Genomic DNA, 16,753 nt, shown 5'->3' with positions numbered 1-16,753 from the left:
ATATACAGTTAAAGTCAGAAGTTTACATACACTTAGGTTGGAGTCATTAAAACTCGTTTTTCAACCACTCCACAAATCTCTTGTAAACAAACTATAGTTTTGGTAAGTCGGTTAGAACATCTACTTTGTGCATGACACAAGTAATTGTTCCAACAATTGTTTACAAACAGATTATTTCACTTATAATTCACTGTATCACAATTCCAGTGGGTCAGAAGTTTACATACACTAAGTTGACTGTGCCTTTAAACAGCTTGGAAAATTCCAGAAAATTATGTGACGGCTTTAGAAGCTTCTGATAGGCTAATTGACATAATTTGAGTCAATTGGATGTGTACCTGTGGATGTATTTCAAGGCCTACCTTCAAACTCAGTGCCTCTCTGCTTGACATCATGGGAAAATCAAAAGAAATCAGCCAAGACCTCAGAAAATATATTGTAGACCTCCACAAGTCTGGTTCATCCTTGGGAGCAATTTCCAAACGCCTGAATGTACCACGCCTGAATGTACCAGATGTATCATCTGTACAAACAATAGTACGCAAGTATAAACACCATGGGACCACACAGCCGTCATACCGCTCAGGAAGAAGACACGTTCTGTCTCCTAGAGATGAACGTACTTTGGTGCGAAAAGTGCAAATCAATCCCAGAACAACAGCAAAGGACCTTGTGAAGATGCTGGAGGAAACAGGTACAAAAGTATCTATATCCACAGTAAAACGAGTCCTATATCGACATAACCTGAAAGTCCGCTCAGCAAGGAAGAAGCCACTACTCCAAAACCACCCTAAAAAAGCCAGACTACAGTTTACAGTTGCACATGGGGACAAAGATCGTAGGTCTGATGAAACAAAAATAGAACTGTTTGGTCATAATGACCATCGTTCTGATTGAAGGAAAAAGGGGACGCTTGCAAGCCGAAGAACACCATTCCAACCGTGAAGCACGGGGGTGGCAGCATCATGTTGTGGGGATGCTTTTCTGCAGAAGGGCCTGGTGCACTTCACAAAACAGATGGCATCATGAGGGAAGAAAATTAAGTGGCTATATTGAAGCAACATTTCAAGACATTAGTCAGGAAGTTCAAGCTTGGTTGCAAATGGGTCTTCCAAATGGACAATGACCCCAAGCATACTTCCAAATTTGGTGCAAAATGGCTTAAGGACAACAAAGTCAAGTTATTGGAGTGGTCATCACAAGGCCCTGACCTCAATTCTTTAGAAAATTTGTGGGCAGTCCTGAAAAAGCGTGTGCGAGCAAGGAGGCCTTCAAACCTGACTCAGTTACACCAGCTCTGTCAGGAGGAATGGGCCAAAATTCACTCAACTTATTGTTGGAAGCTTGTGGAAGCCTACCCAAAACGTTTGACCCAAGTTAAACAATTTAAAGGCAATGCTACAAAATACTAATTGAGTGTATGTAAACTTCTGACCCTCTGGGAATGAGATAAATGAAATTAAAGCTGAAATAAATAATTATCTCTGCTATTATTCTGACATTTCACATTCTTAAAATAAAGTGGTGATCCTAAATGACCTAAAACAGGCAATTTTTTCAGGATTAAATGTCAGGAATTGTGAAAAACTGAGTTTAAATGTATTTGGCTAAGGTGTATGTAAACTTCCGACTTCAACTGTACATCATAAATGGGTGAAATATTAATAGAACAACCTTTATAGAAGCTGCTTTTGTACATTCAAATCGGACATACAATAGAAATCTATATATTTTTATATACATGTCATTTTTTGTGTGTAGAAGAAGAAACAATTACATCAATAATGTACACGTTCTTCTTTTTATCTCCCCATGACTTGCGGCATTTAAAGGGTCAATCTGAAAATTGACACATCCATTTTGGACTTTTAAATTCATAATTTATACCCTTTGATTCATGAATATAACTTATAAATGCTTAATGAGCTTATTTCAATGGTCGTACCCCATCAGAAACCCGAAATCTGGTTTTCCTACCTTGTTTGTAACAATTTAATTGTAAACAAACACTGTATAGCCTCAAAATATTGTTAAAAATAAAATGTTGATATCCTGGATGGTCAGTCGTTGCATCCATCTATGAATTTGATAATGCTTTCATTTCTCAAGCCCCATGACTCAGCTGTTTACCAAACCAGTGGCAAGGTTTGCTTTGTTATTGTTTCAATTGCAGATTGCCCCTTTTAAGTACACACATGTACAGTACAATTGTTTGTTGTTGCCTTGTACAGCGCCAGCACAGAAAATACATTACAGCATTCATTTTATGATTTTTTTCCGGTGTATAGTAAACTCTGGGCTCGATTCCGACCTAGGAAATTACGCCTTTCGTATGCACGCCTTTCCTACGCACTTCTCAGTAGTTGGTATTCAGACATTCGAGAGTGCCCATCCCAAGTTAAAAGTCTGTACAATTTAAATTCTGCTTAAGGGCACAGCATTTCATAAACTTTAATGTGGGAAAGTTGATATGTTGATATACTTTAGTTTGCTGTGTTGGAGACTATTTGACATGAGCCCGTTTTAGTTGCATAATGAGTCCGTATATACAGTGGGGCAAAAAAGTATTTAGTCAGTCACCAATTGTGCAAGTTCTCCCACTTAAAAAGATGAGAAATTCCAGAAAATCACATTGTAGGATTTTTTATGAATTTATTTGCAAATTATGGTGGAAAATAAGTATTTGGTCACCTACAAACAAGCAAGATTTCTGGCTCTCACAGACCTGTAACTTCTTCTTTAAGAGGCTCCTGTCCTCCACTCGTTATCTGTATTAATGGCACCTGTTTGAACTTGTTATCAGTATAAAAGACACCTGTCCACAATCTCAAACAGTCACACTCCAAACTCCACTATGGCCAAGACCAAAGAGCTGTCAAAGGACACCAGAAACAAAATTGTAGACCTGCACCAGGCTGGGAAGACTGAATCTGCAATAGGTAAGCAGCTTGGTTTGAAGAAATCAACTGTTGGAGCAATTATTAGGAAATGGAAGACATACAAGACCACTGATAATCTCCCTCGATCTGGGGCTCCACGCAAGATCTCACCCCGGGGGTCAAATGATCACAAGACCGGTGAGCAAAAATCCCAGACCACACGGGGACCTAGTGAATGACCTGCAGAGAGCTGGGACAAAGTAACAAAGCCTACCATCATAACACACTACGGCCGCCAGGGACTCAAATCCTCAGTGCCAGACGTGTTCCCCGCTTTAAGCCAGTACATGTCCAGGCCTGTCTGAAGTTTGCTAGAGAGCATTTGGATGATCCAGAAGAAAGATTGGGAGAATGTCATATGGTCAGACGAAACCAAAATAGAACTTTTGGTAAAACTCAACTCGTCGTGTTTGGAGGACAAAGAATGCTGAGTTGCATCCAAAGACACCATACCTACTGTCAAGCATGGGGGTGGAAACACATGCTTTGGGGCTGTTTTTCTGCAAAGGGACCAGGACGACTGATCCGTGTAAAGGAAAGAATGAATGGGGCCATGTATCGTGAGATTTTGAGTGAAAACCTCCTTCCATCAGCAAGGCATTGAAGATGAAATGTGGCTGGGTCTTTCAGCATGACAATGATCCCAAACACACCCGCCCGGGCAACGAAGGAGCTTCGTAAGAAGCATTTCAAGGTCCTGGAGTGGCCTAGCCAGTCTCCAGATCTCAACCCCATAGAAAATCTTTGGAGGGAGTTGAATGTCCGTGTGCCCAGAACAGCCCCCAAACATCACTGCTCTAGAGGAATCGCATGAGGAATGGGCCAAAATACAGCAACAGTGTGTGAAAACCTTGTGAAGACTTACAGAAAACGTTTGACCTCTGTCATTGCCAACAAAGGGTATATAACAAAGTATTGAGATAAACTTTTGTTATTGACCAAATACTTATTTTCCACCATAATTTGCAAACAAAAAACATCCAGTCAGCAGCAGTCTTGTGGGCGAAAACAGCTTGTTGATAAGAGACGTCGAAGGAGAATTGCAAGAATCGTGCAAGCTAACAGGCGGGCCACAAACAGACAAATAACGGCACAGTACAACAATGGTGTGCAGAACAGCATCTTGGAACGCACAACTCGGCGATCCTTGTTACGGATGGGCTATTGCAGCAGACGACCACACCAGGTACCACTCCAATCAGCTAAAAACAAGAAGTGGCTCCAGTAGGCACGCGATCACCAACACTGGACAATTGAAGAGTGGAAAAACCTTGTATGGAACATGACAGCGAGTTCAGTTTACTTGAGTGGCCTACACAGTCCCCAGACCTCACTCCAATGGAGAATCTTTCGGGTGAGATGAAACGGGCTGTTCACAGCATGAATGTACTGCCGTCCAATCTGCAGCAACTGTGTGATGCCATCGCGTCTGCATGGACCAACATCCCTGTGGAACATTTCTGACACCGTGGAGAATGCCCGAAGAATTCAGGTCCGACCAGGTACCAGATGTGTGTACCGAATAAAGTCCCGGTGATTGTATGTCGGACTTGAAAAAATCTAAACAAATGAGTTGACGGAATACAGAATTTCTCACGTACTTGGTTGACAGAAAAAAAAGATGGTCAATTTCCCTTAATCCCTTATTGTACCAAGATATTAGGACATGTGGTGATATCATAAAACAATATTTACATTAGCTTCTTTGAAGTGCTGCTGTGCCAAAACACAGGAACACACCAACTCAAAGACATCTCCATGAAAGAGACATCATAATAACAACTGTGGAACTCCAAACCCTAACCCTAACCCTGCCTCAAGTTTCAGATGCAACACGAACATCCAAAAAGCATGTATGAATGTTTCAAAATGACATCTCCCCGTTCACCTCAAATGAATGCATTCGACTTCCTCGGTTACAGGCATGGAGAATGTCTGGATGTCGATCACGTCAACCGTCTTACGGGGCGCATAGGTGGATCTCCAGCACAGCAGCACATTCCTCTTCAGATACTTGACTGTGTTGTTCTTGACGCTGACAAAGCAGAAGGTATTGATCATGCTGTTGCTCATGGCGATGCACTCAATGATGTAGAAGGCCACCAGGGAGTTCCTCTGGCGGGAGATGAGTGTCGGGTGGAAGTCGCGTAGGATGGTGAAGCCATAATATGGTGCCCAGCACAGAATGTATGCCGTCAGGATCGCGATCAGGACCATGACTGTCTTACGCCGACCACGCATCCTCTTCCGGATCTGCTCCGTCTGGAAGCCCGGGACGTTCTTGAACCAGAGCTCACGGGAAATCTGTGTATAACATAGTGCCATGACAAAAACGGGCCCGAGGAACTCCAGGGCAAAGATAAACAGGAAGTAGGAGCGGTAGTAGGCCTGCTGGTCCACGGGCCAGATTTGGGCACAGAAGGTCTTGTGGGTGTTGTGAGAGGCGCTGGCACCACCGTGAGGGTACATGGTCTCAGAGGCAAAGAAGGCAGAAGGGATGGAGATGAGGATGGGTACAATCCACACACCAGTAATCAGACAGTAGGCTGTCTGGTACTTCATACGGGGCCTCAGAGGATGGACGATGGCCATGTACCTGAGGACAGAGGAGGGTGTGTTAATGTACATAAAAAGTAAACAAATGTATGTGGCCACTACTTGAATCAAGGGGAGAGACATAGTCAGTTTAGATTTGCATTAGGCTACATGCAAATGAAAAAGTATACTGTCGCTTCCTTTACAATTTAACGTAGGTGCATGAAACCAATCCTAATGGCGTCTACAAACAGTAGAGCTGCTCTTGGAGGATGATGACACTTCAACAAAAATATGAATGAAAAATTATTAACAGTTTTCCATGCTCTCCCAAGCGTATAGGGTAAATCAGCCAGGGTAAATCACCCAGGGTAAATAAGATAAATGCTCATTTGATGGTATAATCAAACCTTCCTAATTCCAGTATGATCCTCAACAATTCTCCACTCTATCGTCCAGGAAAAACTTAAGCCTGGGCCATGAGAATAAAAAAAAAAAATAATATCGCAACCTTCTCATAGTCATAGCGGGGCTAACGCCTAGATTCAGTCAGATCAAGTGTTAACCAACGATAACCGACACCTGCATAGCTGATGTGGGTGTCTCCTTGTAATAGACATGAAAATAATAAAGTGGTATCGCTCCCTAATGTGCTATCCCTGGCTGCACTGCCCATGGTGAACAGAGCTGGGCCACTCCTATCCGGTGCCTATTGGACCTCATAACTTTTAGGGGAAAACTAGATATATGTCATGTTTTTAGTATTCTATCAGAAGAATTACATGTTTGACTTTAAGAAAAACACATTGGTCAAGCTCAGGCTCTTAAATCCTAATAATTGTAGGTGGATTGTTCACACATGGACCATGAGATATTTCCACCCTGTTAGGGACATACACAAAACTATATGAAAGTGTTAACCTCTCTAGGGTACGTGGGACGGTAGCATCCCACCTCTTCAACAGCCAGTGAAGCTGCAGGGCGCCAAATTCAAAACAACAGAAATCCCATAATTAAAATTCCTCAAACATACATGTGTTTTACACCATTTTAAAGATACACTTGTTGTAAATCCAGCCACAGTGTCCGATTTCAAAAAGGCTTTATGACGAAAGCAAACCAAACGATTATGTTAGGTGAGTGCCTATTCACAGAATAACACAGCCATTTTTCCAGCCAAAGAGAGGATTCACAAAAAGCAGAAATAGAGATCAAATTTATCACTAACCTTTGATCTTCATCAGATGACACTCATAGGACTTCATGTTACACAATACATGTATGTTTTGCTCAATAAAGTTCATATTTATATCCAAAAATCTGAGTTTACATTGGCGCGTTATGTTCAGTAATGTTTTGCCTCCAAAACATCCGGTGATTTTGCAGAGAGCCACATCAATTTACATAAATACTCATAATAAACATTGCTGAGGGATACAATTGTTATGCATTGAATTATAGATAAACTTCTCCTTAATGCAACCGCTGTGTCAGATTTCAAAAAAACTTTTCGGAAAAAGCACACCATGTAATAATCTGAGTACGGCGCTCAGACACAAAAACAAGTCATACAGATGTTGTGGAGTCAACAGAAGTCAGAAATAGCATTATAAATATTCACTTACCTTTGATGATCTTCATCAGAATGCACTCCCAGGAATCCCAGTTCCACAATAAATGTTTGTTTTATTCGATAAAGTCCATAATTTATGTCCAAATACCTCCTTTTTGTTCGCGCGTTTAGTTCACAAATCCAAACTCAGGAGGCGTGGGCAAGTCCAGGCGAAAGTTCAGACAAAAAGTAATATTACAGTTCGTAGAAACATGTCAAACGAAGTATAGAATCAATCTTTAGGATGTTTTTATCATAAATCTTCAATAATGTTTCAACCGGAGAATTCCTTTGTCTGTAGAAATGCAATGGAACGCAGCTAACTCTGATGGGAGCGAGCAAGACTGAGCTCGTGGCATTCTGCCAGACCCCTGACTCAATCAGCTCTTATTCCCTCATCCTTCACAGTAGAAGCATCAAACAAGGTTCTAAAGACTGTTGACATCTAGTGGAAGCCTTAGGAAGTGCAATATGACCCCATAGACACTGTATATTCGATAGGCAATGACTTGAAAAACTACAAACCTCAGATTTCCCACTTCCTGGTTGGATTTTTCTCAGGTTTTTGCCTGCCATATGAGTTCTGTTATACTCAGACATCATTCAAACAGTTTTCGAAACGTCAGAGTGTTTTCTATCCAAATCTACTAATTATATGCATATTCTAGCTTTTAGGACTGAGTAGCAGGCAGTTTACTCTGGGCACCTTTTTATCCAAGCTACTCAGTCCTGCCCCCCAGTCCCAAAGAAGTTAATCAAATTTTAAATAAGGCCGTAACGTAACAATACACTGTATATACAGTGCCTTCAGAAAGTATTCATAACCCTTGACTTATTCAAGCTTTTGTTGTGTTACAGCCTGAATTCAAAAAGAATAATGTGTCCTCACTATCTACACACAAAACCCCATAAAGACAAAGTGAAAACATGTTTTTAGATTTTTTTGTCAATTACAAATGTATTCACACCCCTGAGTCAATACATGTTAAAATCACATTTGGCAGCGATTAAAGCTGTGCGTTTTTCTAGGTAAGTCTATAAAAGCTTGGCACACCTGGATTGTACAATATTTGCACATTATTCTTTAAAAAATTATTCAAGCTTTGTCAATGTTGTATGGTAAGCATCTCCAATGTATAAATAGAAAAATTATCCATAGTGTAACCATCATAAAACAATTCCATGCCACAAATAATACATTTCAAAGTTGTATTTACTAGACTAAGTAATTGGGGGGGGGGGGCTTTCAACTAAGATTACATATGGAATTGTTTTAAGATGGTCATATTGGATTTGGAATTTGATCAAATATTTAATTTGGCCTTTACTACCCATAGAAACGCATTGAATAACACATGCATAAATTATTTTAAAAAGACATAAAAAAAAAGAATCATTAGGTTTAAGGTTTTCAAGTGTCTGTCTTATCTAGGAGATATAAGAAAGCTCAGGAAATATTTAACCCCCTACTTTTGTTGGCACAAAACTATCCATACTTCCTTTCATTTGTATGGGTTACCTTCAGATGAGTCCTGTGACACAAAACGGAGAACATCATGAGAGTCTCCCTTTTTCACAGTGGTAGCCCAAACCATAGCCCAAACCTTTCGAACGCTACAGATGTTTTTGTGAGAAGACCAATTTTTGGGATGTTTCATGGTCTGCAAAACAAATATTTCTAGCTGACAGAGTTTGATGGGGATTTTTTCATTACGCTACTTAGATTGATTCACGGGTGCGTCAATAGACTTATTAACAACACAATATTAATAGGGTACAATGGGGTACAACAGAACACATTTACAGGACCTTCGAGAATGGTATTATCTTATTTATTGAAAGAGAAAATGTGAGCGGAGTACGTCAACATAGCCTTTCGCAACCGTGAACACTAGAATTCCCCAACCAGGAATAGACATGAACTAGGCAATCGATTAGCATCTGATGTGGACAGTGCTGGGACAATATTGACCATGGGTTTGTAAATTTAACCTGCCATCTTACAACACTCAATGACTTTCTCCACTTTACACACACAAAGCGCCACTTTCAGAGGAAATTAATATTTCAATTGGGTATTTTATTTGTACATTGATGTTGCTTGCCAGGTAGGATACCGTTAGGATAGGATGGAGATGAAAAAAAGCGTGTTGTCCAAGACTCTCTCTCGCTCCCTCTCAGTTCTCAGTCCAGGAAAGTAAAGTCTATGTGAGCTCTTCCATGCAGTGAATTCTTCCTCTGCTCCCAGCCGGGATGGATTGCGAACTCAGTCCGTCTCAAATGCAAACAGTGCATTCCTGCAGGACCACCTCTGGGATGATTGCTTCGGTATGAGTAGGATAGGTTTTTCTCAATCGGTGTTTGGTTTCCAAGGAGAGTTAGGTCATTTGTTCCTCATGCTGTGGCCACATCTCAAAGAAACTTGATGTCACGTCTGTTTACAAGTTATGTCGTTTTTATGGATACTCACAGAGGGTGGGCCGAGTAGGCTGGACAGGGCTTCTGAGAATTCAGCGCAGTCATGTCCATTAGGATAAATGTGAGATTTCCTCATAAGTGTTCACAGAATGTTTCTTCTAATCAGAAACCAATTCAACAGTCCTTGGGATGAAATAAGTAGCCTGTAGGTTCTAAATATTCCTCTTACTTCTGTAACAATCAGATATCCTACTTTGTGTGGCTTTTGAAATACTTTCTGAAAATTGTCCTCTGCTCAAATTTTGGATAATTAAAAAAATATTTATATTTAAGTAATATTATTAAGTATAATATATTATACTTGGTACATTTGATCAACGCGTGCAATGCCAAACATTGACTGGATTGGTGTAAAGCTCGCCGCAGTGGAAACGTGTTTTCTGGAGTGATGAATGATGCTTCACCATCTGACAGTCCGACGTACGAATCTGGGTTTGGTGAATGTCAGGAGAACGCTACCTGCCCGAATGCATAGTGCCCACTGTAAAGTTTGGTGGAGGCGGAATAATGGTCTGGGGCTGTTTTTCATGTTCTGGGCTAGGCCCCTTGGAAAATCTTAACGTTACAGCAATTCTGTGCTTCCAACTTTGTGGCAACAGTTTGAGGAAGGCCCTTTCCTGTTTCAGCATGATAGTGCACACTGCGAGGTCCATACAGAAATGGTTTGTAGAGATCGGTGTGGAAGAACGTGACTGGCCTGCCCAGAACCCTGACCTCAACCCCATTGAACACCTTTGGGATGAATTGGTATGCCGACTGTGAGCCAGGCCTAACTGCCCAACATCAGTGCCCGACCTCACTAATGCTCTTGTGGCTGAATGGAAGCAAGTCCCCACAGCAATGTTTCAACATCTAGTGGAGAGCCTTCCCAGACGAGTGGAGGCTGTTATGGCAGCAAAGGGGGGACCAACTCTATATTAATGCCCTTGATTTTGGAATGAGATGTTTGACAAGCAGGTGTCCACATACTTTAGTAAAACATGAGCTTTATCTTGAAAATTCTCAGTAATCTACAGCAGCAGTTTTTTATTCTATTTGGGTCTAAAGGGTTAACAATTCACATATTAAGTTGCATGGACTCATAGCTGTGGGAAGTATGGGTGCTGAGGGTGCTGCAGTCAAAGCCATGGGCCTTGAATCAGTAACATAGCTGTAGAATTCTGAATTGTTTCATCAAATGGACAATGCGTTATCAACTGAAGTTAAAGAGATTTTGCTGTACTTTCGTACACTTTATTTAAAGTGCATTTAAAGTTTGGTTAGATTTAGTCCTGTTCAAATGTGTCTACAAATTAATAATTGACATGTTGGATTCTCAAGCAAACCTCAAAGTTTAAGAATATGACTAAATCCAATCAAATCAAACTTGAAATGCACTTTAAATAAAGTTTGAATTTATGTAGTCCTATTCTTTAACTTTGATTCTTGGTTGAGATGGAAATGTGAATCCAACATATCAATGACTAATTTGTAGAAAAACTGGAATTAAAGCCAGACAGTGGCACAAAAGATAAATCTCCTTCAAGTGTGATATTTGGTTGTGTTGACAACCAAACACAATTCAGTATCACTTTTGCAATAGAGTAAATATTGGGGCGGCAGTTAGCCTAGTGGTTAGAGCATTGGGCCAGTAACCGAAAGGTTGCTAGATCGAATCCCTGAGCTGACAAGGTAAATCTGTCCTTCTCCCCCTGCACTGTTACTAGGCTGTCATTTTAAATAAGAATGTGTTCTTAAAACCTCTTGCCGCTCAGATCCCTTTAGCGGGATCATTTTCGTCTACATCCGGTGAATTGCAGAGCGCCAAATTCAAATTAAATTACTAAAAATATGAAATCACAAGTGCAATACACCAAAACACAGCCTAACTTGTTGTTAACTTATTGTCACTACAGGGGGTGCTGTTTCAACTTCGACATTTTGACATTTTCGACATTTTGCGTCTCCAAATTAAACTGCCTCGTACTCAATTCTTGCTCGTACAATATGCATATTATTATTATTATTGGATAGAAAACAATCTCTAGTTTCTAAAACCGTTGAATAAATGTCTGTGGCAGATGAAGCCAGACACTCTTCTACAGTGACAATCATGACGAACATGTGAAGGTCTGAAACTAGCTCTGATCTCAGATCAGTTTTAAAACTCTGTGTGTTTTCCCTATGGATCGAATGAAACTGCACACGCCTTCCCCTGGATGTCAGTACAATGAGAAGTGGAATGGTGTTTTCTACGTATCTCAGAGCTTATAAAGGGCAAGGAACGAGGTGCGCTCTCTTTTCGACTTCGCCATTACGCAACGCAAGACCCAGGATAGCATTTTGAAACGCTCAGTTATCGCGCCTTAGATATGTCCGTCTGTAAATTATATCTCTATAGGTGTTAGAAAACATAAAGAGTTATTTGAAAACCGATTTTATATCAAGTTTATGCGAGTATATTGCTATTTCGGAATTTTCGTAGTATTCGTTTGAGGATGGACCATGTGCGTGTGCCAGTGAGCTGAATGTTAGCTGCTAGTTCCGAAGTTGAGTGGACGTTTTACACAAGAAGCAACGATTCTTTGGACAACAGGACACTGCCCAAGATCTGATGGAGCTCGTCCAAAAGTAGAACTATTTATGATTTATACCTTATTTATGTGGAGAAATGTAAACATTTTCGGCCAATATTGCGGCACTAGTCTGGCTGTAACGCGACACTGTATGTCAGTACGTTAATTTTAAAAATCTAATCAGCGTTGCATAATACCAATGCATCTTAATTAGCTGTCCAACCCGTATTTTTTAGTCAATCTAATCGATAAATAATAATTCGTAAACTAACATTCCAAGATGGCCCGGCCAGAGGAAACAAATGACGGCACATTGCCCATGTCTATGACTACCCCGCAACAATACATAGGCCTAAACCACATTTAGTGATGCTAAATATGCACATTTTCGAACACACAAAGCTATATGCATGTGTAATTCATGATTATACCAGACGACTGTCATCTGAAGAATTCTGAGAAAGCAAGTTCAGCCCCCTGAAAACAAAAACCCAACACATACCCACTCATATTCCATCTGGTCCGGCGTGACTACAGCGTCGTCTATCGCGGCTTTTTGTCGAACACATTACCGGGCTGGCAGGTGAATCAATGTGGCGGAAGCCTCATGATAACTTATAACGGCAATCTATATTGTGTTCGCTTAAAACACTTAGGACGAAAAAATCTCGGAAATATTGTCTGGCCACTGCTCACAAGATGTTGGCTATCATGCTTCATTCAACCTGTACAGACTGAATCTTTTCATGATTTGAGAATGTTTTAGAATGAGTAATTAGGTAATACACGTTGCTCTCGTTAGTTATCTAGTCGCTTTGGGTGAGTTTTGTGATAGTGGCTGCAATGGTAAACTGTGATTTATACCTGAAAAATGCACATTTTTCTAAAAAATATGCTATACCATAAATATGTTATCGACTGTCATCTTATGAAGTGTTTCTTTGGTTAGTGCGATATATATCTTTATTTAGTCGAATTAGTGATAGCTACTGATGGAGTAAAAAACTGGTGGAGTAAAAAAGTGGTGTCTTTTGCTAACGTGGTTAGCTAATAGATTTACATATTGTGTCTTCCCTGTAAAACATTTTAAAAATCAGAAATGATGGCTGGATTCACAAGATGTTGGGCTTTCATTTGCTGTATGCTGTGTATTTTTCAGAAATGTTTTAGATGAGTATTTTGGTAATTGACGCGGTCTCTGTATTATTCCGGCTGCTTCCAACGCTATTTCAGATTGCAGCTGCAATGTAGAACTGTGATTTATACCTGAAATATGCAAATTTTTCTAAAAAAACAATTGCTATACCATAAATATGTACAGACTGTCATCTTATGAAGTTGTTTCTTGGTTAGTGGCTATATATATCTTTATTTAGTCGAAATTGTGATAGCTGCCCATGCAGGAAAAAAATGGTGGAGAAAAAAAAGTTGTGTCTTTTGCTATCATGGTTAGCTAATAGATTTACATATTGTGTCTTCCCTGTAAAACATTAAAAAAATCGGAAATGATGGCTGGATTCACAAGATCTGTATCTTTCATTTGGTGTCTTGGACTTGTGATTTCATGAACATTTCATTATATGATATCCCTGTGGCTTTAGGCTAGGCTATGCTAGTCAGCTTTTTTGATGGGGGGGATCCCGGATCCGGGGTTGTGACTCGTTAGAGGTTAATCCAGCCGGCGTGTCAGATTTCAAAAAGGCTTTATGGTGAAAGCAAACCATGCGATTATGTGAGGACAGCTCTCAGCAGACAAAACATTACAAACAGCTAGCAGCAAAGTAGATTGGTCACGAAAGTCAGAAAAGCAATCAAAGTAATCACTTACCTTTGATAATCTTCGTATGTTTGCACTCACGAGACTCCCAGTTACACAATAAATGTTCGCTTTGTTCGATAAAGATTCTCTTTATATCCAAAAACCTCCATTTGGTTGGCACGTTTTGTTCAGTAATCCACAGTCTCGTGCGGTCACGAAGGGCAGACGAAAATTCCAAATAGTATCCGTAAAGTTCGTAGAAACATGTCAAAAGTTTTTTATAATCAATCCTCAGGTTGTTTTTACAATAAATAATCGATAATATTTCAACCGGATGGTAGCCTTTTCAATAGAAGAGAGAAAGAAAAGGTCTCGCTCCCGGCGTGAGCGCATGCACAAATCTGAGGACATCTGGCTATCCACTGACGCGATGTGATCATTCGCGCTAATTTTTCAGAATAAAAGCCTGAAACTATGTCTAAAGACTGTTCACACCTTGTGGAAGCCATAGGGAAAGGAATCTGGTTGATATCCCTTTAAATGGAGGATAGGCTTGCAATGGAAAAGAGTAGTTTCAGAAAAACAGCACTTCCTGGATGGTTTTTCCTCAGGTTTTCGCCTGCCATATCAGTTCTGTTATACTCACAGACAATGTTTTGACAGTTTTGGAAACTTTAGAGTGTTTTCTATCCTAATCTGCCAATTATATGCATATTCTAGCTTCTGGGCCTGAGAAATAGGCAGTTTACTTTGGGCACGTTTTTCATTCAAACATCAAAATACTGCCCCCTAGCCTAATTAACTGACTTGCCTAGTTACATTTTTAAAAAGCCTTTTAACTTGTTGACAAGTTAAACAAATTATATGTTGGATTCCCATCTCCAACTAAACCAAAAATAGGATGAAGCCAGTGGCTCAGATGAAACTATCCAAGCATTAGACTTCCTTTAAATGTTGATATTTGGTTGCTTTGACAACCAGACACAATTCAATATTACTTTTGTAATACAGGAAATTAATTAAAGTTAAGGCTATTTACAAACTAATGTAACAATATTTATTCAACCTTAAAATGAGTCACACATCCATGGCCACATTTTGAAGTTAGCCTACTGTAACTATAACCATAGATAGCATGCAAAGATCGCAGTTCTGTGAAGATCTTCACAATTGGTATACTAATCTGTGCAGAATCTCAAACAGCATTGATCACTTGCACTATGTATCTCAGATTAAGCACAGTGTTACATGAAGTTGTTGTATAAATACAAAATATCTGACATTGTATTCCCATGTGAACTTTGTTGTGTTTTAAAATGGTTGAAAGCACAATGATAACACATTTAGATGACAACTAAACCAAAAATCTGATTTATTTGGGGGTGATATCCCATTGGGAATTCAACAAACAAACCTAGGTGAATAAAGGTTGAACCCTCATTGATCACAGTCTTTACCAAATATTACCAACATTTCCACGTTGAATTTACGTGGTGTGCCACTTAGGGTTATCTGCTGTTTTCGTTCTTTATAGACTTGAACACCTCAACCAGCAGAACCACTACTGTAGCCAGCACATGTAAAAGACAATGAATACATACACAAGCCATTGGCATGAAGAAAGTTAACTACTCATATCCAGAACTGTGATGAACTTCTTCTCTAATTATTGATACAGTTTTGATTTAAAAAATGTTTTTCAAGCATGTAAAAGATGAGAGACAGGTCTTTTCGATGAGTGAATGAAGAAACAGCTGTTGAATCCCGCCTTAGAGTAGTCGATTCTCTTCTATACAGCAGGCTGATCTTTTATTAAAGATGTTCCCCAATAGTATACTTTGTTCCTCTTTTTTTTGTTTGCTTTGAAATGATTTGACAGGTGGAAGCAATATATAAGAAACTCAACCAAACAAACCTATTTCTTTTTCAGGTCAGTGCGACAAAGGAAGGAAGACACGTACAGGGGACAATTTAGAGATATTGACACTGACTTTGATGATAGACCCTGCTGAGTTCCTTATTGATTACTATAAGGCTGACTTATGTACCAAGGGGTCAAGATGGCCTCAACAAAATAAAACTGGTCAAGGCAATTACTGGACATACACACACACACACACAAACACGCCTGTCATTGAAAGACACCAATAAAAGGGGATGAGGCACCCACCTGTCTGCAGCAATTGCCAGCAGTGCGTTAGTGGACACGTAGAGAGACACAGTCCTGATGTAGTTGACTGAGGCACACAGCACCAGGCCATGGTCCCAGGACAGCTGCTTCACCACATAGTAATCCACCAGGAACGGGCAACACACCACTGACACTATGAAGTCTGATATTGCAAGGTTAGCTATGAGTAGGTTAGTGATGTTACGCAGCTTCTTGTACCGTGCCAAAGTAGCTATAAACAGGAAGTTGCCAACACCGCAGACGAGCATAATGCAAATGAGCACCACGGTGATGACGATGGTGGCGACGAAGAAGGCTGTGCCCTGCGTGGTGTCGGGCATCTCGTTGTCGGGAACACCATAGTCCATGTCGTAGTTATCCGTCAATGGGTCAAGCTCGCTTCCTCCCAGCATGTGGTCACGGGTCTCAGTATATACATCCGCTAAGTGGCTGATGTTGGGATCTCCCATTGTGAATTCCCAAGAAGTTTTGGGTTTCTTGTCTTTATTTGTGTCCTTTTTATAAGTTATGTCAGTGTCTTCCAGGAATCATTTCATACGGTGTTTGGGTCATGGTGTAAGTGTCTTGCAGGAACCATGCAGGATCGATGATGGAGGGTCTTTTGGAGTGAAGAGAAGATCCCACTTGTCACTCAGACAGTAAAGAGAACATCTTCACCTGGAACACAGATGTTCTTAATGTAGC

General features: G+C 40.3%; 1 protein-coding gene across 1 annotated transcript; it reads right to left on the bottom strand.

Moving 5' to 3' along the window:
* Positions 1 to 4,823: 4,823 nt before the first annotated feature.
* Positions 4,824 to 16,518, bottom strand: LOC111977923 (prokineticin receptor 2-like). Its single transcript, XM_024007699.1, has 2 exons — positions 16,049 to 16,518; positions 4,824 to 5,535 (listed from the first exon to the last, which is right to left on the bottom strand). Exons 1-2 carry the CDS (start codon positions 16,516 to 16,518, stop codon positions 4,824 to 4,826), a joined length of 1,182 nt encoding a protein of 393 aa, XP_023863467.1.
* Between the last annotated feature and the right edge of the window lie 235 nt (positions 16,519 to 16,753).

This window comes from Salvelinus sp. IW2-2015, linkage group LG18 (genome assembly GCF_002910315.2).
Source record: "Salvelinus sp. IW2-2015 linkage group LG18, ASM291031v2, whole genome shotgun sequence".
Classification (NCBI taxonomy): domain Eukaryota; kingdom Metazoa; phylum Chordata; class Actinopteri; order Salmoniformes; family Salmonidae; genus Salvelinus; species Salvelinus sp. IW2-2015.
Note: the sequence above shows the minus strand (reverse complement) of the source record. Positions and strands in the feature narration are given on the sequence as shown.